This window comes from Hypomesus nipponensis, chromosome 2, assembly GCF_054491055.1.
Source record: "Hypomesus nipponensis isolate SF chromosome 2, ASM5449105v1, whole genome shotgun sequence".
Classification (NCBI taxonomy): Eukaryota; Metazoa; Chordata; class Actinopteri; order Osmeriformes; family Osmeridae; genus Hypomesus; species Hypomesus nipponensis.
Window position 1 is genome coordinate 20288582 of NC_140362.1, and position 21374 is coordinate 20309955.

At 46.2% G+C, this 21374-nt stretch overlaps 2 protein-coding genes across 14 annotated transcripts; one reads left to right on the forward strand and one right to left on the reverse strand.

The window, feature by feature from the left end:
- Nucleotides 1-5494: 5494 nt before the first annotated feature.
- dedd1 (death effector domain-containing 1) lies at nt 5495-16848 on the reverse strand. 10 transcript variants are annotated; one of them, XM_084667998.1, is made up of 8 exons: nt 16768-16848; nt 16588-16640; nt 16179-16292; nt 15382-15923; nt 15090-15218; nt 14789-14944; nt 7227-7611; nt 5495-6903 (listed from the first exon to the last, which is right to left on the reverse strand). In XM_084667998.1, the coding sequence occupies exons 4-8, from the start codon at nt 15854-15856 to the stop codon at nt 6897-6899; spliced, it is 1152 nt and encodes a 383-aa protein (XP_084524124.1). In that variant the 5' UTR covers nt 15857-15923; nt 16179-16292; nt 16588-16640; nt 16768-16848; the 3' UTR covers nt 5495-6896. The 10 variants fall into 10 exon arrangements, with proteins under 10 accessions (XP_084524124.1, XP_084524132.1, XP_084524089.1 ...); XM_084668006.1 differs by having other exon boundaries at nt 15382-15937; XM_084667963.1 differs by having other exon boundaries at nt 16089-16292.
- A 62-nt stretch (nt 16849-16910) lies between these two features.
- rabac1 (Rab acceptor 1 (prenylated)) lies at nt 16911-20156 on the forward strand. 4 transcript variants are annotated; one of them, XM_084668042.1, is made up of 6 exons: nt 16911-17037; nt 17635-17787; nt 18292-18531; nt 18913-19010; nt 19225-19326; nt 19492-20156. In XM_084668042.1, exons 2-6 carry the CDS (start codon nt 17672-17674, stop codon nt 19578-19580), a joined length of 645 nt encoding a protein of 214 aa, XP_084524168.1. In that variant the 5' UTR covers nt 16911-17037; nt 17635-17671; the 3' UTR covers nt 19581-20156. The 4 variants fall into 4 exon arrangements, with proteins under 4 accessions (XP_084524168.1, XP_084524193.1, XP_084524184.1 ...); XM_084668067.1 differs by having other exon boundaries at nt 18319-18531; XM_084668058.1 differs by having other exon boundaries at nt 16918-17037; nt 17658-17787.
- Nucleotides 20157-21374: the final 1218 nt, after the last annotated feature.

Genomic DNA, 21374 nt, shown 5'->3' on the forward strand with positions numbered 1-21374 from the left:
TTAATATTTGCAATTTGCTTGTTACAGTTGCACGGCTAAAACTCTCTCTCACACACACACACACACACACACACACACACACTTAAAAAGAAGGTAGTGTGGGTGACAGGCCTATAAGCAAAATCTAATTTCAGCTTGCATGCCATGGCTTCAAATCAGTGATATAGCCTTAACGCTCAACCACAAAATATCAGTCAACAGTCGTGAATTAGTCAGTTGTCTTTTCAGGATGACTCCAGTTCTTAAACTTTGCTTTAGTAATAATGCAATGGGTCATTTAGGCATGTAAGCTCCTCTGTTGTGCATCGTGAAAAGCTCCGTTCGAAAAGGAGACCGTAGCCGCACCGGCACAATGACAAAACCAGCCGGTTTAGGAGTGTCCATGTCCCGTTTCCACTGCTGTTCTGCCGGTCCCTGCTCAGAGCTCGGACTTATAAAGCCGAAATCCCCTCCTCTTAATTGATTTTCTCATAATTAACTCAGTCTGTCCATCGATTTCCTTTCGCCAGGGTAGGGTATCAACGGTTCCACGCAAACTGCTACCCGTGTAGGGGCCGTGTTATTGTGCTGTTATCTGCAGGGATCGGGGATCCACGAGAAAATCGACCACATTGATTATAAATCCTTGTCTACACAACTAAATTTGACGAAGCTTTATACGGCTACATTAAGGGACAAATGAAGGTAGCATAGCCGGCATGTAGCCTCTGCATTAAGGTGAGGCTAGGTTGGAAACCACAATTAAGGTACTACAACAACAAAGGACCTTATCGACAATAGGCATTCAAAAAGAAATCAAGCTGCTTTAAGGCTCTGGTGATAAAAACGCATCCGAATAACCATCATCATAACCAACTCTGGGTTATGTGAGACCCCCCCCCCCCCCCCCCTCCCAGGTTGCAATTCCATATTCAAATATTAATAGCATCGCAAAACGTATACAAAATACAAATCTGAGAAATTATAAAATATGCATTTGAACACGTGGATTAATTCTGTTTGGCACAGTAGAGAAAACTTGCACTTAAAAGCACGTGCGGCGTGCATGCATAATGCACAACGACCCCATATTCCAAATCGAATATTCCCGCGAATGACTACCGGTAATTCAGCATGCAGAACAAGCCAGTCACAACGCCATTCGCCCACTGATCGCGAGAGGGCAAGGGGCGGGTAGGTGAGAAAGAGAGAAGGGTTGCCCCTATGAATTAATTTCTATCAAATCAATAAAAGAAAGAAAAGCCCTGCCCCGCGCAAGAAATCATTAAGGTCGATATTCTTCTGTTCATCTCTTTTCCCCTCTCTCCCACTCTCTTAGTACACTGCCTGAAGTTTGTAGGCTATACACACACCGACACGGGACCAGAATCTTCATGTTTAGAATTCATATAGAAAGGAAAAATAGACTTATTGAGAAGGAAAGTATCGCGGGAATAAACGGTGTACAGAGAGGGAGGGTTAAAAGGAGACAGGCGAAGAGGAGGAAGCATTATGCAAAGATAAGTTATCACAACTGAACCCCTAAAATCTTTTTTGGGATGTGGAAAATTTACCAGTGCTTCCATCGGTGAATGTCTCTATCCCCGCCATGCGAGCTGCTTGTCTGGACACGAGAGGGATGGAGAGCAAAAGATGGGGGAGAGGAGGGAGAGGTATGGGGAGACAGAGGTGTGCGTAGGGGGCCAGTGAAAAGGGAGGACGGACAGAAGGGGGAAAATGATATGGGGTGGGGGCTCAGAATTAGAAACTAGGGGAGGTCAGAAGTGAAGGGGGGTCGTCTGGAGTTTGGGGGGGGGGGGGGGGGGGGTCTGAGGCACGCGCGCTTGCCCCGTATGGTAACACCCTAACCTTTCATGTCTCCCTCACGGTCCCTCATTGTCCCCCCCCTCTCTCTCCATCTCTCCCCACGCAGCTAGGGCTCCAATCTCTCACTCTCGACGTGTGTCTCTCAGTGGTTTCCATGGCGACATAGTGGCTGTGGTGCTGCTGAAGAGAAAGAGGCGCGTGCACAAGGAAGGGGAGAGAGACCGAGGGAAGGGTCATTTGGAAGAACAGCTATTTCCAAATGTAAATGAAAACAAGTTCAAATTATACGTACAAACACCCTAAAAAATCCGTAAGATTACATTGTGACATTTCGTCCATTTAAAAATTAGCCAACCATTTGAAATGAACACAGTATTTTAAACGTCATTTATCAACGACAAGCAATGCCTTCCACGGCATCTTCCACCGAATAATTACAACTCAAATATTAACATTTATGGTTTAAAGAAACAGCTCTCGAAAATATTGGTGGGACTACACCAAAATGCTTCATCCACATCATTCACAGCCGAGAGAAGTTTCTTAAAAAGCCTTGGATATGCAGCAGGCCGCATGCACTCTTTTGAATAACGGACCTCCTCAAATTGCCTATTCATCTACACATGCTGCCATCTACAGGCCAGGACCAGATCTGACGGTGTCCGTGAAGCAGACTGAAGGGCTTCCTACCACAGATAGATGAAGGCTATAGGTCACGTTTCCATTGTACGTAAATGTGTATTCAATTTGCATTCTCATTATGTATAAAAGTAATTGTTCCGAGTTCGCAAGGCATGTATGCAAACGCTTCTTGTTTTCAAAACAACAATCATAAAGAACCATTTTTATATAGCCTACATCAAGTACCACTTAGAACACTGCAGGATTGATTAAATCCCAGGGGAAGAATCATTAAAACGCCCTTATATTGAACTCATTTCAATTCAAACCCACAGTGAAAACACTTGTAATTTCCTTCAAGATAACTGGATAATGTGATGTCAGGGCATACAGTATATACAGCATAGGATGAATCCAACCCCAAGTGGGTTACAGTGTCTATCAGCTTTAGATGATATGTTTCGATAGCACACTGATTTCAGCTGGGGATACACAATATCAGTCGAGTCTCCATCCAATCAAAGAGGTGCAAGGAACACCTGGGGACTGTGGAAGTGGTTCCCTGTAAGGTTCACAGAAGGGATGTACAACGCTCTGTCATACAAGCCAACACACAGGCTCTTTGTCCGACAATACCAGGCAATTTCCTCCATGACAACAGATGATCTTATAAAGTATAGGTTTCTGGGCTTCTAAAGACTTTCCCAAATAAATCTACTTATTGACAATATGATCATTTCACCACCGACAGACACATAAAATACAGTATGCACATAATTGAACATTTTCACTGAATATTGTACTCTCAAAATCACACTCAGCGAGATGTAATCACAAAACAACGGGCTACTTCGAAAAACAAATACAGTTTTTATTCTTTGCTCGACTTGCTAGAAAAGCAAGAGAAGAAACAGCATCCTGCGCTGTTCTTTTCCTGGCACTCCTCCTCTCCCTCCCTCTCCCCAGCCCTCTCTCCCGGCTGATCCGTCACCAGCAGACAGCACGACTCCAGGGGCTCCGAGTCGATGCGGCTGTCGCAGCCCTCCTCCGCCTCCGTCGCTATGACAACGGTCTCCTTGACCCCGGCGGCAGCGACGTTGACCTGGACTCGGATCTGGTCGACGTCCCTGACGCCGATTGGCCGGGGGCTGTCGGGATGGGCGGAGCAAGGGGTGGCTCTGTCGTCGGGGGCCTGGGCGACAACAGTGGAGGCCCAGGTGGGGGTCTGGCACTGGGCCAGATCTTCAGGGCAGAACCCCGGCTCGAAGATGGAGACACGGGAGGGCTTCGACCACAGTGCTTCCTGCTCTCCCTCATCCAGCACATGCTGCTGGGGTGGTGAACAGCTCATGGGAGCGAGGACCGAGTCTGTCTCTGTCTCCAGGCTGAGGTCAAACAGGTCAGGGGTGGACAGGCGGTCCAGGTAGGAGGCAGGGAGCGGAGATCTGCTGGAGCGGGGCGACAGTCGATCGTCTCCTCCATGGCAGCTTGCTCTGGAGAGAGCTGAGGAGTCATCCAGGCTCAGGTCCATGTCTGAGCGAGGAGAGCTCTTCATCACAAGCACATCAGACGCCTGAAGACAGGAGGGAATCTGCTCACAGGTTTGGATGTCTCCAACGCAGTGAGACACTTCAGCCAGCTTCTCATCGTGGCCACGGTCCTGAAGAGAGGGGGCAACCGGACCCCCAAGAGAGGCCGCAAGCAGAGGGCTTGTAGAGCTAAGGTGAGCAGCGGTCTCCAGAGAGACAGTGGGCAGGTGGTTGGGCTCCTTCACAAATGGCAGGTGTGAAGCTGATGCCTCGTATCTCTTCTGGCTCTCAGCTTCAACGTTTTTGACCGGTGAGTCATTGACAGAGACTGGCTCCTCAAAGAGAAAGTCAGTGCGAAGGACTGGACTCTCAAAGCAACCTTTGAGTTGGGCCTCTAAATCCCTGCAGGGGTCCGTGTTTGTGCGTCTGGGCCTTCCTGTGGTTGTCCCTGAACCTGATTCCTGGTATGGTTCTGAGAGGACTAGGGATCCAAACATCTCTGAACTCCCCATGGCAGGCCTGGGGCAGTCTGGCTGCCCATCCAGGAACAGTGACTCAGATAACGGCAGCGATGGGCCGATCAGGTTTTTTTCAGGGGGTTGGTCCCCTTTACATTTCTCCATGTCCGCTGAATTGTGAAGGTTGTAATATGCCACGGCCTTACACAGGACAATTTATTCGGCAATTATTCGGACAATAACATGGTTTCGGAATAAACGGTAGTTATGGTAACAGAAATGCATGACGAAATAATGTTTTCATCAAAACAAAGGCATACAGGTTACATTTGTAGCCTAACTACGTAAAACAAAGACACAGGTAGCCTACTACGACACTGTAGTAGCTTAGTCTATCGTGTCAAAAAAGTGACTTGTTGCCAAAAATGTATTTCAGTAGGCGGATATATAGAAGATTAGAGCTATAAACTGGTAAACGGTTAGCCTAGCTATAATCTGTAGGCGGCAGGTGGGTGATAAGAGACGATAATTATAGCTAAAAGAATAATTGCAAAATAGATCATTTATTTTTAAATAGGCCTTAAGCTAACCATAAGGTTACTGTGCAAACGGAAGTCGATTTTTGGCACCGGAATGTCTGTGATTTGTATTCACTACCACGCTTCATTTTTTAAAGTTTAACGAAATGTTACTTTACCCATTCACCACGTAACGCTATTGTAGCCTAGTGCACTTTATCAATGTTAGGCTAGCGGTTTTCTCAGTGGCATGATTGACCAAGGCACCATAGCACGTACGGCCGTGAGTGGCTCCCATTTCAATAAATCAACGTAAGCAAATGCCTGCCAATTAAGAAATTCATACAATCCCATGTTTCATGAGTCAAATTTAGGTTAAGACCAGACACTTGCGCTTTCATCCGAATTATTCCGTAATCAGAACTCACCGTAAAGTCAGGCTACTCAAAGTCGTAGTTTATAGGCTACATGCCTATCGTCTAACTCTCTCCATCAAACAAGTTGCTACGCTAAACATTTATGCCGTACAGGCCTACAAAAAAAAGTTTGCAGCACACACACATTTCACTTTTTCGACACATATTTTATTTTCATCAGAAATAGAAATTATTTTCTTCAAATTTATTAAATTAAGATTACACACAAAAAGGAACCTCCCTTCTTGCCATGCCAACACAAAATCTCCAACTAAGTACTAAACAAAGGTTTCCCCCATCGATTTTTTTTGTTTGTTATTTTTTTATACACAGCCTACATTGCATTACAAAGCTTTACTTAGGAATTTATATACCCCCCCAAAAAATAAGAAGAGAAATAGAAACCACACACAAAAAAACGTATCCCAAGTTCCCCTCTGTAGGTCTTTAACTCTGGACTGGAGAGCCCCTGAGATCCAGACTAAAAGCCACAGTGGTCGTTGGTTTCCGTAAGTCCCGCTTGCATGAGGGGACTTGGAGCACGGAGGCCTTATTGATCGTGGTCTATGAGTGAAGTCCAGGCATTAGTTCCAGCAGGGTGAGCAGACAAGCAGCCCATGAGCCACCGTAGTGGGTCTACAGGACAAGGCTGAGTGGACCCGGGATGTGCTCTTTTGATTTTGATCTCCCACAACATCGCCTCTATTGAACGACACACTGTCGCGTGCTTGGCCTACATTGGAGGAGGACTCCCGGCCGGGGCATAGCAGGAAGGGTTGTGTTATCCCTGTTGCTGTAAAACAGCTTGTCCCTGATGAATCTGAAAATGGTTGGCTAAGGCCCAGAGGTAATCACTGCTATCATCTTGTGGCACCTGCCATGTCCACTGACCACAGCGATCAGAGGTGGAGGTTATTATGCCACCACAGTGAGGGGACTACCAGTGTACGTGTGTGTGTGTGTGTGTGTGTGTGTGTGTGTGTGTGGGTGGACCGGCCAAGGCTACACACAGGGCGTCCATAGGGTTCACTATCTCACCATCTGGTTTCCATTCTCCTTGGACCCTCAGAGGTCAAAACCTAAGAACAAGCTCTTGGTCTCTGCCTTTTCCTTCTTCCTACTAGCATTCGCAAGCTCTAACCTTGTAAATCATGCATCGCAATGAAAACTAAGTTCTCACCCTACAGATCAATCTCACCTTTCAGGGCAGCTCACATATATAAAACAAAAAAAAAAGCAAGACACAGGGCCCCGTTGGCGTTCAAACAGTCCGCCAGACTGTTTCAACGGTCTCCAGGCTTCAGTGACTTATAGGCAGATATTCCTTTTGAGTGCGTTTAACGGCAGTCTCTTTTTCCTCAACAGTGTGCCCTGTGAACGCCGACATCAACTGTCCTAGTCAAGTTGGTCTTCTCTTTTTCTGTCTAATTTGACATCTTCTAGAGGGGTTTTCCCAGAGAGTAGGCGCAGGAGAGGGTGTAACCTCTGAGACTCAGGAAGGGGGAGAAATCATTCCTTTTCGGTTTCTTCCCCTCCCGGTCTTCGTGATCATGACCTGTGGAGCAAGCATCGTTAGAATGTCTGTTGATGAACAGATATCCAGATACAGCTCTCTGCGTTTCCTGACGCGTTTATAAAAGTGTGCAAGGTCTGCCACCTAGTGGCTGATAACTGCAAATCCACAATGTTGAATCAGATGCGTAGGAGAATGGCAACTCTCTCAAATAACAGTTGTCCATAATCAAAAGCATAATCTTTCAAAAATAAAAAATATATACTTAGGCTTCCCTACATCCTCAACCTCCGTGACATAACCCACAGACCCTGCGGTCCAACTAGCCTAAAGACGGGCGTCGGCCCCCGTCAGGAATGCCTCACCTCTCCCCTCCCCACCAGGAGGCGCCGTTGTGCCCCTGGAGCAGCACCTTGCGGCCCTCCTCGTAGTCATCCTGGTCCACGCTTATCAGCAGGCGCACGCCCTCCTGCCCGGCCGCCATCCTCATGGAGTCGGTGATGAAGACTCCCTTAAGAGCCTCCAGGAGAGCCCCGCTCAGGTAGTCTCTCCAGAAGGCCTCCAGGTTCTCCAGGTCGGTGAACTTGATGTCGCAGACGATGGAGCCCAGGTCGCGGGTGCGTAGCAGGGAGCTGGCCCGGCTGAAGAGCTCAAACTGACGCTCCAGCGGCTGGCGCTTGTTGGAGGAGACGCCGCTGCGCAGGGCCGACTCGTGCTCCAGGTACTCGGCCCGCACCCGCAGTCGTACTTCTGGGGGGGTGGGGTGGGGTGGAGGGGAGGACGGAGGGTGAGGGTTGGAGGGGGGAAGACAGGAGGAATGAGAAGGGGTGAAGGGGTAGGATAAGAAAGAAGTGAGTAAAATAGTGGTGAAAGAATGAAAGGTCAAGGGGGGGGGGGGGTCAAGTGAATTGTAGGAAAAGAGAGGGAGATGTTTAGGACACGGGGAGAGGGTGAGAGAGAGGGAGGATGAGCAAGTGGGTAGTATAGGGGGATTTAAACAGGGGTTAAAGGAAAGGACAGGTAGAAGAGGCAGAAAGGGGCACATTGTTCAGGGAGAGAGTGGACATCAAGAGGAAAGTGGGGCACATTGAGTCAGGGAGAGGGGACAAAAAGGACAAACAATAATAAAGTTAAGTTAATGATTCGAAGTTTGCAGTTTTGAATTATCTACTTAACCCTTCTATTGTCCTGTGGTTGTAGCCCAAATTCTATTCAAACCTACAAAAATTGAACACAAATTAAATAAAACATGAATCTAATTACATGGTCTAATGTAGCTTTCTAAAATGAAAGAAAATAAAAAATAAATTACGTCGTTTTTTGGGGGGCTGCCACAAAATTAAGTAACGCCTATTGTCTTAGGGTCAATGTATATTATAGATGTTGAAAAGAGCAGTAGCCGATGTCATTTATAACTATTTGGTATTCTACACTCACAGCTGTAACATTGCATATGAACGTGAAATTTAGCAAAGAGGTTTAGTTGAGCTATGAGATAAACTGAACTCAAGAGTTATAGTGACCCAAAGGTAATAGGCGTTAGTATATCTTCAGACAATAGGAGGGTTAAATTACACCAAGCAGACTATGAAAGGAGTGGTTCATAAACTGTGGCAAAACAAAAAAATCTCTGTTGAAAAATTACTGATACAGGCAACTACAGCAGCACTAACTGTATTTAATAACCAAAAAGGTTTCCATTTGGGGCTTTGTTTGAATTGCCAAGAGCTGACACCTGTTTACAGGAAGCAGCTAAACAAAGAAGAGACAGGCCTGAAGGATGTAAAGGTCTTTGGGAGACTGCTGAGATGTGGGGAATGACACCCACCAGTACTGTGCTTACAGGCAGGTTACTGTTGGGCAGGTTACAGTCATCAGCACCAGTGTTTGAATGTGTTGGGCTCTGGTTGAACAGCTGTGGTTTGAAAATGTTTACTCGGGAATTCCAACACAAAACCACTCCACCATTGTGCAATAGACATAACCCGGTCATTAGTCTCTCTTGCGAAAAATAGGGACTGGTTTTAGTGCCTAGCAACTGAACAGGCTGAACTCATATTGAACATGAGCACATATGACTTCAGCCAGTCAAGAGGGTCGTTTTTGAAAGCCTTCGTGGGATGGCACTGAATGGCAAAGAAAAGCGATGCGAGCCCGAATGCAGGCCAGGGAAACGAGACCGGTTTCAGGGCGTGAACCTACATAGAACCTTCTAGTAAGTTCTGCATGGGGGAGTGTGAAGTTCATTGGGAAAAGTCCTAGTTCCACACCGACAAGGGTATGGTGGTCATGCAACAGCACAGTGAGAAGGGGAGGGTTCAGAGGATACATACTGTACAGAGCTTGTGAACCGCTGCTATCCTCCACTGCGCCACAGCTTCCAGCTGAACCAGTGGCATGACGACGGCTGAAAGCAAAAACCCTGCCCCTGCCCTTGCCCCTGCCCTTGCCCCTGCCCCTGCCACCCCCACCCTCCTCACCTACAGATAGAGACAGTTTGGTTACCCGCCCCTACCCCTACCCCACCCCCCACAAACAAAGACACACTTCCCCCTATTCTCCTCACCTGTAGACAGACAGTTTGACTAACCCCATGCATTTGACTTTTATCAGAATGGAGCTCAAGGTGAGAATTGTGTAGACCTGCCTAGGCCAACCTGACCAAACAACAATGTCCCCCTCCAGTGAAAAAAAACAAACAAACAAAATAACAAATAAAAGTTTGAAAATGAAATTCCCTGGACAAGAACAAATAAGTGAACAGAAAAATGTGATTCTGAAAGTACCCATGTAATGATTGGACAATGCCCAGTTAGAAGAGCACACGGATGAACAGCAGGATAACTGCATCTATTTGAGTCAAAGACCAAGCTGTGCGTGCATACAGAATACATGGACCCTCGTCAAAGCACCAAGAACCAGGGTTTTATCCATTCGTCCCCTAAGTTTTCAGTTGAGCGAAGGATAGAACTGAACCGTTTAAATCCGGTGTTGGAATTCAAGAATTTATGATACGCTTTCTTTGAGAACATTTGAGACTGGGTAAAAACCAACAACTGGTTCTTGCTTTCTGGGCATCATACAACTACTGTATAATGAAGAGAAACATCCAGACTGTGACTAGGTCACTGGTCCTAAAGGGAGATTATTAAAAGTTGCCTAAAAGGTTCTGAAATAACAGTCAACATTGAGGACATGTCTCAGAAAACAATGAGTAAGAAACGATATATTCTTACGTATTTGGATTTCTACGTATTTATGAAAGATTGCAATCAATGATGGTAAAGTTGACGAGGTAAGTTTGCACACAAATGAACTGAATACAGAAGGCGTTTGGAAGGGCGTTTTTCTCTTTTTTCAGCAAGGCAAAAGTATAGTACAGGCACATGAAACATTTGCTTTTTACATTTCACCACTGGTACACAAGTAGTTCAATACAGTCTTAACCTAAGATTTGAAAAACAAGAGAGGGGTTTTATCAATAAAAATCTTCTTCAACACCACCACGTTTCTTAGCAAGGTCTTTGTGGCTATTCTCTTGGTTAAACAGTTGTGTATACAACTATGGGTCATCTCTGAAATGCAGACAACCTTAGACTGTGGGGGTGGGTGGATCTACTCTCAGGGAGATCCAGTATCAGTAAAAGGTATCACATAGCAGGTTGTGCTGACTAGACATTCCCCTGCTCTGGCAGAAAACCACTCTGGCTGCAGAAGTCAAATAGCCTCAGCCCTCTTACATGTAATGGCTACTTGACAACAGTGGGATAACATTTTCAACATGGGTACACACGGAGCTGAGTAAAACAGGGAACAATTTGCACTTTTGTACTTCTAGAGACATTTCCTGTCATTGACTGTGTATATGGCCTGCGATAATCGCCCTTCCTTGGTACTTCCCTGCCCGCCCTCCCACCTCCACACCGTACTGTACTTTTAAATGGCCTCTGCACTGCCTCGTTTCTCGGTAGAGAAAGGATAGGGTTGGCGATGGCTAGACAGAGTAGAGGGCCATTTAAAGCCACAGGAACACAGTGATGGTCATTCTGTTAGGGTTACAGAGCACTTCACGCTTCATTACAGACAGATAGATCCACTTAGACAGGACACATTAGGAGGCACAGCTTTCATTTTCTCCCTGTAAGCAAGAAGGTTCGACTTAGGCTTTCTCCATTTCACCTCCACACCCTCACCCCCCCCCCCCCCCCCCCCCCGAAAAAAGTTTAAGTACCCATTTACGAGGAGTCACTTGGTGCGGAGAGCTTCAACTCTTTATCGATCCGTGTTTCTGCTGTACGACTGACCAAGAGGGCGGAGAGGAGGGGAGGGGGGGGGAGAGAGACAGGTAGACCTCCCTCTATCCCCCCTACAGCAAAACACTCTTGTGTGTGTGTGTGTGGGGGGGGGGAGGTCTGTAGTTTTGAGTGTTTAGCATTGGCCTCTCTCCCCCTCATTGTGTGTGAGGACAGTGTGTTCCTGACACGCGAGTCGGTCTGTTTTGAACTGCGGACATAGAGAGGAGAGAAAGAGAGACAAGCACAGTTTGGTTGGATATCTGTCCACGGAGATCTTTCTTGTTGTTGTTGTTAAGCAGGCAAGACAAAACAATGCAGGAGGCACTCGATTGGTTAAAGTGAGCTGAGCTTGGGTAATTGTAGAAAGACTTTACGCTATCAGCTCGCAGTGCCAATTCTATAACACTCATCTGTGTAAAACTGAGGCTACTGTTTTACACTGTTACAGAACGGACATCACAGAACCTTAGGGGTAACTGGAACATTTGTAGCCTGCAATAGGCAGCAAGAGACATTAAACTGAAAATGAGTGATGAGAGTAAAAAATATTAAATAAAAAAATGTTTGTTTTTTTGCAAGGTCTGAATGCTGAGACTGCTCCATCCATCTCTGCCCCCCCGTCTCCAACCTCCTTCCACACACCACGAGGGCTCACATTGGGCACAGAGATAGGATACAGCAGGTGCTATCACGGCCTTTGGCTCAACACTGTTGGGTCATTTTCCTCAGAACTGCTCAAGTAAAGGTTTTCAGAGTAGCGATATTTGACGACGGTTGGTGGCCATTTTGTGCTCTTTCATAGCAAATGAGGCTCAGATCTGACTTACGAACTGGCAGCCGCACAATTGAACGCTTAGAATTTGAGAATCCAGAGTGGATTTGAGTCAGATTGATTAGTTCCTATCAACCAGAATCGATATCTAATTAGGATTCTGATACAAAGTGCAGACACTAATGCCACAAGAACCATTTAAGTCAATACTTGATAGATTTGGATGGCTGCTTTAAAGCTTTAGTTCACCCCAAAGTAATCAATAAAAAAAAATACCACCGCTTCAGACTTTGGGGCAGACTAACCATGTAATATCAAGTTCTCAGAAACATAACATTACATTTTTGTATATTTTTTTTTTTTGGGGGGGGGGGGGGGCGAATGAGGCCTTTAAAACCGGTCAGGTTCAAATTTTGGGAAAAACTGCATTTCCGGTTAATTCTAATCATACTACTGAGGAGAAAGTGCTCAGTTCTGTGAGACTCTGAGGCCTGAGTGAGAGACAGAACAGAATGGAGTTTACTTATTTAAAAGGGGAACATAAACTGAGGAACATTCCAGAACAGTTTGCAGAGAGAATATTGGTTGTCTGAAGGGAATCAAGGTAGAAGGCAGCTATCATGATACACAGGCATTGAACACAGAGCATAGTGGTTGGTCGCCCCCCCCCCGTTTGAAAGGGGGGGGGCCTCTTTACCTTAGGCATGGGACCAGACTTGTGAGACAGCGAGCGACTGAGCTGACCAATCACTGCTGATCGTACGGACAGAGGAGCAACAGACTCTCTTTTTCTTATTTTGTGCTCGTTTTTGTTTTTGTTTTGCTCCCAGCATCTCTTTCTTTCTCCGCTCTCTTGTTTCCTAGGTTACTCGAGTCACAATCCTGAGTCAACCTGGTGGGGGATCAAATGTGGAGTCAAGACAGCAGCAACATGAGTCACAGTCACAACACTGCAGATTGATGCAACAGCTAGGAGGACAGCCTTGGGGGGGGGGGGGGGGGTCAGGTGTTACGTCTTGGATCAGAGGGCCTCAGTGTCGGCAAGTTAACTGGCTTTGATCAACAAGCAATTAATGGCATGAATTATCCAGAAACTAGGTACCTTCTTGGAATGTGTTACTGTGAGTCAATCGAATAGTGGAGGGAAGCAGCATGGATCAGCAGTGAGAGAGATAGCTTGTTTTAGAGGAGTGTATTGGTGTGTACAGCCACACCAGAGACCGAGACCTGAACCGGTGGTGGGTAAGTATGGCTATACAGACAGGCCCTGTCAAACTGACTTGATGCGGTTTTTGGAAGGCATTTGCGGAGTTCTTAAATTCATGGTGACATATGGAAACTCAAAGCATCATGGGACCTGGAGTATCAAGACCTGGGTATAGCAAAGGCTGGGCAGGGCACTTCACAGCAAAGTTAGAAAGAGAGATGACCTACCCAGACAGGTTTTCTAAAGCCCAGGAGCTGAAAAAATCAGGTCAGCAAGAAAGAGAGAGAGAGCGAGAGAGAGACAGAGGAGGACAAAACAATGACAGATGGATAGAATGAAATGAATGGGTGGAGATGGAAAGCGGATGGGTTCTCTCTGATTGGACAGCGTGAGCAGCAGTGTTCTGCAGATGGATCGAGAAGCGTGAATGCATGGCATGAAAGAAATTTGATTCAGCTATCACCTCCCCTTCTCTGTCCCCACACAACACAAGGCTTTATCCATGTACGCCTACGTCATATCAGGAAACATCAAAAAACAAAGTCTATGTCCTGCACCAGGCAAATACATTCAACTAGAATTAAGCTATTCATTTCTAAAACAGAAAAGTTTAAGAGAAAGCTAACATTAGTCTCGGCTTCATTTGAAGGAGAGAAAGGTCTCCGTCTTATCGCTCATTTAAGACCACACAATTCCGCTAAGTTCTTTGGTTCCCAGTGGCCTTCGCACCAGGGCAGAGAGAGGGTCTTTGAGGAGAAAAGCTTCTCTCTGGTAGTGCTGGCTGACAAAAGGGGTTTGCAGGCCAGAAATGTACGAAATGGTTCAGTTATTACGTCTCTAATGCTGTCTGGAAGAGCTGAAGGAACCCTGTTTTGGAGAACAGGCAGAGGAAGAAGGGCTGCTTCTCTGTCATTGGTGCACGGAACTGGGGGAGGGACACAGGCCTCTCGGTCATTATTTGAACTTGTTTACATGTTAGAAACGTTTAAGTGTGGAGAAAGCTGGCTGTCGCTGGCCTAAGGAACGTGTACGTATCAAAGCTTAGCGCCGGGGACGCTGGAAAGATGGTACGAACATATCTATGTACACAGAGTTTCCTGACTCAACAGTTGATGATGAAAGGTCTTAAGCTGTCAGGATGTCTAGCTGGTTATGAAGGGTTAAGAATCCTAACCTGTATTTCTCTGAAGGCCACATATGTAATTTCTCGCAGAGCGTTTCAGAGCCGTTTTCCTTGGCATTGCCGTTAAAACAGTTAAGACCATTTTTGAAAAGTGCGGTCTTAGCACGAATAACTGGACAACCCATTTAATATTCACAAAGCAGAACTTCCTGGGTCACTAGAGAGGTAGCGCTAGGGGGTACTAAACGACATATAAGCGATAGTGTGTTAGGCAGATACCGTGACAAATGGCCTTAGAAAGCAAGCAGGGTAAATGAGCAAGACGGACCCGAGGGGAGAGGTATGGAGAGCAAGAAAGAGAAGAAGACTGAGGACATGACCAGAGGAAGAAAAGATCAATCTGAAAGAGTGAGTTTGATAAACAGATATGTACATATAGAGGAAGAGAGAGAGAGACAGAGAGAGAGAGAGAGAGAGAGAGAGGGAGAGAGAGAGAGAGAGAGGGGGAGAGAGAGAGAGGCTGCTCTCACCACAGGTGACTTTCTCAGGTGCTGGTGGGGGAGGGGCCTGAAGCTGAGGGAGCAGGCCCGTTCTCCTCTGGGCGGCTGGGCGGCCGGACCAACCGTGGCCTCTCGTCTTCCTCTTCTTCTGTCTGGAGGTTAGCGCCGGCCTTGCAGGGCACAGACCTGGCAAACACGCATGACCAATATGCCGATAAGTACTGGTTTTCAAAAACACCTGTACCAACCCAAGATCAATTTATCTTTTCAACACCTTTTGTTTTGACAACACCCCCCTTTCCCCAACCCCATGATAGGATGGCGAGCTGACCTCTCCTCCACTGTAGTGAGGAATGTTCCTGAGGTAATTCTGTCTGCTCACGGGTGTCTGTCAGTCCAGGAGGACACGCCTGCGCTTCGTCCACTGACCCATAGTCCAGGCTCACACGCTCAGGAGACACTGGAGGAGAGACAAGACCGGGTCAAAGGCTAACCACCCAGACACACAACGGAACAGTACGCCTCACAGAACTCACGGCAACACTGTCTAAACAGGAGAGTCATATTGGTTGGTGTAGGCTAGCAACGACACAGCCCTAAGTGACAAGACGAACCCCGGTTACCTGTCCTCCGTTTCTTGCTCGACACAAACGGCAAGAGGTCGTGTCGGGTGAGGACTCTCAACAGCTGCAACAGGGGCTCCAGGTTCCTCTCGCTGAGGTAGCCACGCCTCTCCAGCTCCAGCAGAAGCTCCAGGCCGCTCTTGGGCTTGTGGCGGGCGGCGGAGGGGCAGAGGGGCCCCCGGGGGCGGAACCTCCTCCAGGCATTCAGCAACTCCGGACTGGGCGGCACACCGTGGTTGTCTGGGTCCCCGTCGCAAGGCTCTACAGTCCAGCCCGCTGGCTGGAGGGGGTGCTCTGCCAGGTAGGTTTCATCCAGGAGGAAGGACAGGACTTCTATATCTGTCTCTGTCAGTTGTGAACCGACAACTTCGAAGAGCTCGTGGATAGAGAGCATCCCGTAAAACGCGAGACATTCTGTCTCGTCCCAGATGATAGACCCTCGGAGAGGATACCCTGGACGACGGATGGGTGCCATGGTTACCTCCCAAGGTGTTTTCCAAACGGGGTGTTTTCCTTTTTCAATGCACGAGCACCAGCAGTCTCTGCAAAGAAATAACTATTTATATCACAGCTATGTTAGTACATACAAATGTGGCCGATTACAATCAATACACTAACATGCCACTCAACATTTTTAACAACATTATTGTGTTTTGCGTAGTTTAATTTTAAACTTGACGTCAAATAGGAACTTGTCAACAACATACATTGTTCAAGTTGACAGCACGACGTTACTCTGAGGAGTTTGAAACGGTTTGAAAGATGATTGTTCCTGGTGTTTTTGCACGCAGCGATACCTCTGTCCCAGCTGTGTTGATAGTGCAGGAAATTGCGCGTGCTGTTTACGTAATGTGTCACGTTCGACAAAAAAAACAACAACAGTCTCTTGATTAGATTTCCATCGATGACATCTGTCAACGTTACAAAAATTAAAAAGAAAATGTCACTGTGGCTGTAAATGCACTGTTCAACTTTTTAAACTTCCAGCGATGGTTTTGTTAATAAGACACGGAGCATATAGGATAATGGATGTGTTACTAGCATCTAGCTGGAATCTGCCGTTGTCAAAGAAATGTCTTGATCTCACCAGAACGTACGACAGGTCGATGCATTAGCAGATTTGTCGAACAAAATTATATTTGTCTTTGAAAGCGCTATAGAAAGTAGCAAACAATCGTTACAGATTGTCGTATTTCATTCGCTCACCTTCCTTGTTCGACGCTATGTTCGACGATCTGTCAGACGAGAAGCACGCAGAGCTGGCAAGGAAAAACAACATAAAGCAACCAATCGCAGCACAGTGTCTTAAACCCGCATCGCTTTGATTGGTTACTTTTAATACTTATTTCATTTCCTTTACTGCATGCCCCAGGACAATATATCTACCTGTAGTAATATAGCACTTTGCTGCATGTAACCACTCTCAAAGATCGTTGACGCCAGTTGATCCCTTGTGCGTCAAAAGTGCAGTATTATGTTGTGTACAAATCAGCATTGATGGAAATTGTGTTACTGTATGTTTGCCCGGTAGGTGGCGGTACCTCAGTCGAGTTTCACACTGCTACACAACAACAAATCCTTCCACATCACTTCCGTCTCCAACCAAAAACAGCTTCCAGCTACTGTAGTGGATAAGTAGAAGTACCACAAATTTCCGTAAGTATGTTCCTTCAAAATGTGTATGCAGTCTGGCAGGAATATATAGGTTATGTCATAATACGGTTCCAGGAGTAAGCGAAAGGCTGTTCTTCGGCTAGCTACCTCACTAGCACAAACCATTTAAGTGAGAGCAATGTTCCACCGCCAAAATAAAAGTAGCCTATTCATATTGTTTCTACAACAGAAGTCTAGTTAGTTGTGTTTAGGCAATATGTTGATATAACATGCATGTACTATACTTACTAGGATACCTGTGTGATTAAACGATTGTTGATTGCAATAGGCTACTGTTCCAGCATTTTCATAAACGCTAGTTTGTGGATGTTTCACTAGTGATGTGGCAGTGGCCAAGCCCTTCCATGACACACATTTTCCACTTATATAGCTAACATTATAGCAAATGGTATGTTCAGTGTTCACGTTACAGTGTGACATTAAACTAACAGTAGCCTTGATAAACGTGACACTAAATGATTTACTGTCAAAATTAACTAGCAAAAGGCTATCTTACGTGTAGCTAAACTGTTACCTTTAGTCATAGATTAACGCTAATCTTTTATTGTAGGATGTCAGTAGATTTTGTTTTACTTGTAGGCTATTTTCTTCATTTCTCGGAGGCAACTGGTGAGCGATGACATCTGGAGGCCATAAGGGGGAGAACTGTCTTGTGGACATGGACAGCAAGGCAGGAGATTTCTTCAGCGACACGGAACCTGAGGCGGCACAAGCATCGGGAGTCATGGGGAAGTAAGTCTATCTGTTAAATTTCGACTCCAACGTTTTAGTTTCTGACGGTAGTTTTTCTTTTCTGAAGCATGTTGTCGTTAGATAAGTGGTTGGTTACATACTTACGACAATCTTGTGAAGTTGTAATGTTCTGCTTTTACTTATGTCTGGTAACTTTTTTTATTTTCTTTGGATGAGTTTTTTAAAATATATATATAGGCCTACTGCCGTTTTCCCGTTCCCTGTCAGTCTGCCCCAAACTTGTTCTTGAAGTCACACAATTCTCCACTGAAAGAATCTTGTTTTTTATGCTGCTTAGGTGTCGAATTACCTACAGGAGAAGCATTTTCATTGATTTTCAGTTCCAATCTGTACAGTTTTTAGATGTATTTCTATTGTTTATATGCTTTGTTAATGCTTTATAGTTATTATTAAGTCATGGTACAAACCTCTTTTTCCCCATTCATCCATCCATTTGATTTTTTGACCCAATGTTTTTCAATTTCCCCACAACTTTTTATGTAGTTATTGGCTCTCTGCCTTACCTCCCAGGTTTGGCCTTCCCAAAGGCGTCTCCGTCGCCATGGCGAAGGAGTGGTTCGATAAGCGGCGGGTGTCCATTCGTCCATGGTCGAGCTTCGTGGACCAGCGTAAATTCTCGAAGCCCCGCAACTTTGGAGAGATGTGCCAAAGGGTTGTGAAGAACGTGGACACCTATAACAGCAACTACACCTTCATCTTCCTGGGTCTTATCCTGTACTGCATGTAAGGGGCCTCGCCAACGACGACCGTCGCTGTGGTAACCTGCAACGTAGCAGAGAGCAGAACAGCTGGCGAGGCGTTGCTGGCGATAATCAGAATAGCTTAGTGTGAGAAGGATGTGATGCGTTACGTAGCAGGTTATAAACAGGCCCGTGTGATGTGATATTACATTTAGTCATTTAGCAGACGCTCTTATCCAGAGCGACTTACAGTAAGTACAGGGACATTCCCCCGAGGCAAGTAGGGTGAAGTGCCTTGCCCAAGGACACATCATTTGGCTCGGCCGGGAATCGAACTGGCGAGCTTCAGATTACTAGCCCGATTCTCTAACCGCTCAGCTACCTGACTCCCTGACATACGTCTTGTTCTTCACCCCCGCCTCAGAATCAGCTCCCCTATGCTGCTGATTGCCTTGGCTGTGTTCGCCGGTGCCTTCTACATCATCCACCTCAAGTCCCTGGAGTCCAAGCTGGTTGTCTTAGGTGAGAACAGAGTTATCCTTCACCCTTTCGCCGTCATCTCCAGTCTAGTATCCCTCCTCTGTTCTCCTCTGAGGTGAAAACAGGCGATGGGTGTGTGCAATATGGTGGATGCCATTCCAAGAATTAGCTCTCTTGCGCAACAGATCATGGACACAACATAAGAAAGTGAAACACAAGAATAAGAAAATATACATGTATGTCTGTTCACGTTCAGGCAAAGAGCTGACCGTACCCCATCAGATGGGTGTGGCAGGAGCGATGTCACTTCCTGTGTTCTGGTTGGCTGGTGCCGGAGCAGCGGTGTTCTGGGTTCTGGGTATGTTGGCTCTCAGCTTCCTGTTTTCTGTTCACAGGGTTTTCCAGTTTGCACTGTCAGATTGACGTTTTTTTAAGAAGCATGGTACTTACAGTCTAGCCATCCACCCTAACCAGTCTGTTTTGTTTTCCTCCTATCTGATTGGCCGGTGCTTCCATCATTCAGGCGCAACGTTGTTTGTGATTGGCTCACACGCTGCGTTCAGGGAGCTGGAGGGGACAGACATGGAGGAGCTTCTTATGGAGTCTGTGTGAAGGAGGAACAGGTTCTCCCTCTCAACCTCATAATATGATGTATATTACACGTGGTCTCTCCTGTTGTCTGTCATGTGATATCCCTGGAATGCACCCCCGTCTTGCCTCTGAGAATCACTGTTACTGACAAAATTGCTTTGTTTGAAGCCTTCCGACCCATTGTGAATACCTATCTCTGTCGCCTCATTTTATATATTTTTTATCAGTGTTCTCATTCACACAAAAAAAAAGTGCAATTTAAAAAGCTTTACATCTTTCTGCGAATGAATTAACTTTTACAATGTTTCTACATGACCATTAAGGAATGGCATGGTCTGTTTTGGGAAAAGTGTCATATAGGGTATTATAGCTGGTCAATACTAATCAAGCATAAATATGAGTTTAGGAATCTGAAGTCTGATAAAGTATCATTTGATCCTCAGCACCAGGATGATCCGAGGTACTTAGAAGAGTCGATGTGTTAGATCCACAACTAGCAGTGGAATTATGCGTCTTTCATATTTAAAAGTAATCTTGTTTTTTGCCTATTGTTTTGTATTTTGATGACTTTGTGCAATAAACTCTCGATGAAGTCTATTTGTGTTTACGTCGGTGTGTCATGCTTAGTTTGTACTCATCTGATCATCTAGCTACAAGATCATAATTCCCATTTGCTGTTATTACCCACCTTTCCTGTAAGATAATACCTCTCTCTCTTTATCTAATTGGAAACGTTACTTTAATCCCAGATTTTGTAACCCATCTACCTCCCTGTACACCGCCCCCGTGACCCTGTGACCCTGTGACCCCTGCTCTGACAGCATAGCAAGAGGATCCCAAGCTCAGGTTACCATGGAGATGACCTTGGTGGCCCTCCTTACATGCGCGCACGCACACACACACTCGGACACTCATATACACACTGCGGCAAAGGCAAGCGATCGATATTCCATTATACAGAGGGTGTTAGGACTGTGCTAGTGGACTGGAAGGGGGGGGGGTGAGCTGGGGAGGGGGGCTGTGTGCAAGCGCACTGCAGTGAGCTCACTGCAGACACACAAGGGAAATTAAAGAGAGTATAGGTGTGTGTGTGTGTGTTAGAAGCAGGAAATGCCTGCAGAGAAGGCAGGTGCAGTAGTATAGCTTTTCCGTGGGCATTGCTGTTTCTCTCAAGTTTTTCTCACAGGTCATATCAAGGACTCACGTTCTCTCCCTCTCCCCGTTTAGCGTGAGCCTCGCTCGTCCCTTCCTATCATCATCAGGCAGCAGCTGTCTTTGATCTGTTTGCTTCCCACATGATTTACCCGACAGATTACCCGAGAAAAACATATCATGCTTTCAGTCTGGGTCCTGTCAGGGTCGTGAGAACAGCATGGTTGGTTCACACCCCCAGAATGTCAACATAATAATCTGTTTTGGTTCATTGGGATTTGAATGGTCTTCGAATGTAAAAATGTGATATGCGCTCGTCAACATGAAACTGGTATTTATGAGAAACGTGTGTTCTGCAGTGTGTTTGTCATGTGCTTGGTTCCTGAACGTCATCCTCTAAGCCGTGTCCTGGAACTTCTCCCGTGCTCCTTAACTTGTGCTTGTTCTCTTGGTGCATCACCCTGGGGTCTTGCCAACTCAGCCAGTTTAACGTGTCCTGTGTTCCGCAGTGAGCTCATACTTGTTCTCGCCACAAGGGGGCAGCCTCCTCTCACCCATAACCTGGCCCACCTCACACTGCAACGCTTCGAGACAACATTGACCTTGTTTCATTCGAACAAGACAGCGTCGTTCGTAGGTGTGTAAGTAGGGGCGGAGAGGAAG

Bases quoted from the DNA above. Each gene is read 5' to 3' on its own strand.
- dedd1 (XM_084668022.1), bottom strand. From the start codon at position 15,856: ATGGCACCCATCCGTCGTCCAGGGTATCCTCTCCGAGGGTCTATCATC. The intron at 15,219-15,381 runs GTAACCGGGGTT...TCTCTCCTCCAG, and splicing joins GAGCAAGAAACGGAGGACAG to TGTCTCCTGAGCGTGTGAGC. The intron at 7,612-14,788 runs GTGAGAGCAGCC...CCACCCCCCCAG, and splicing joins ACCTGAGAAAGTCACCTGTG to AAGTACGACTGCGGGTGCGG.
- rabac1 (XM_084668042.1), top strand. From the start codon at position 17,672: ATGACATCTGGAGGCCATAAGGGGGAGAACTGTCTTGTGGACATGGAC. The intron at 17,788-18,291 runs GTAAGTCTATCT...CTTTTTATGTAG, and splicing joins GCATCGGGAGTCATGGGGAA to TTATTGGCTCTCTGCCTTAC. The intron at 19,327-19,491 runs GTATGTTGGCTC...TCCATCATTCAG, and splicing joins AGCGGTGTTCTGGGTTCTGG to GCGCAACGTTGTTTGTGATT.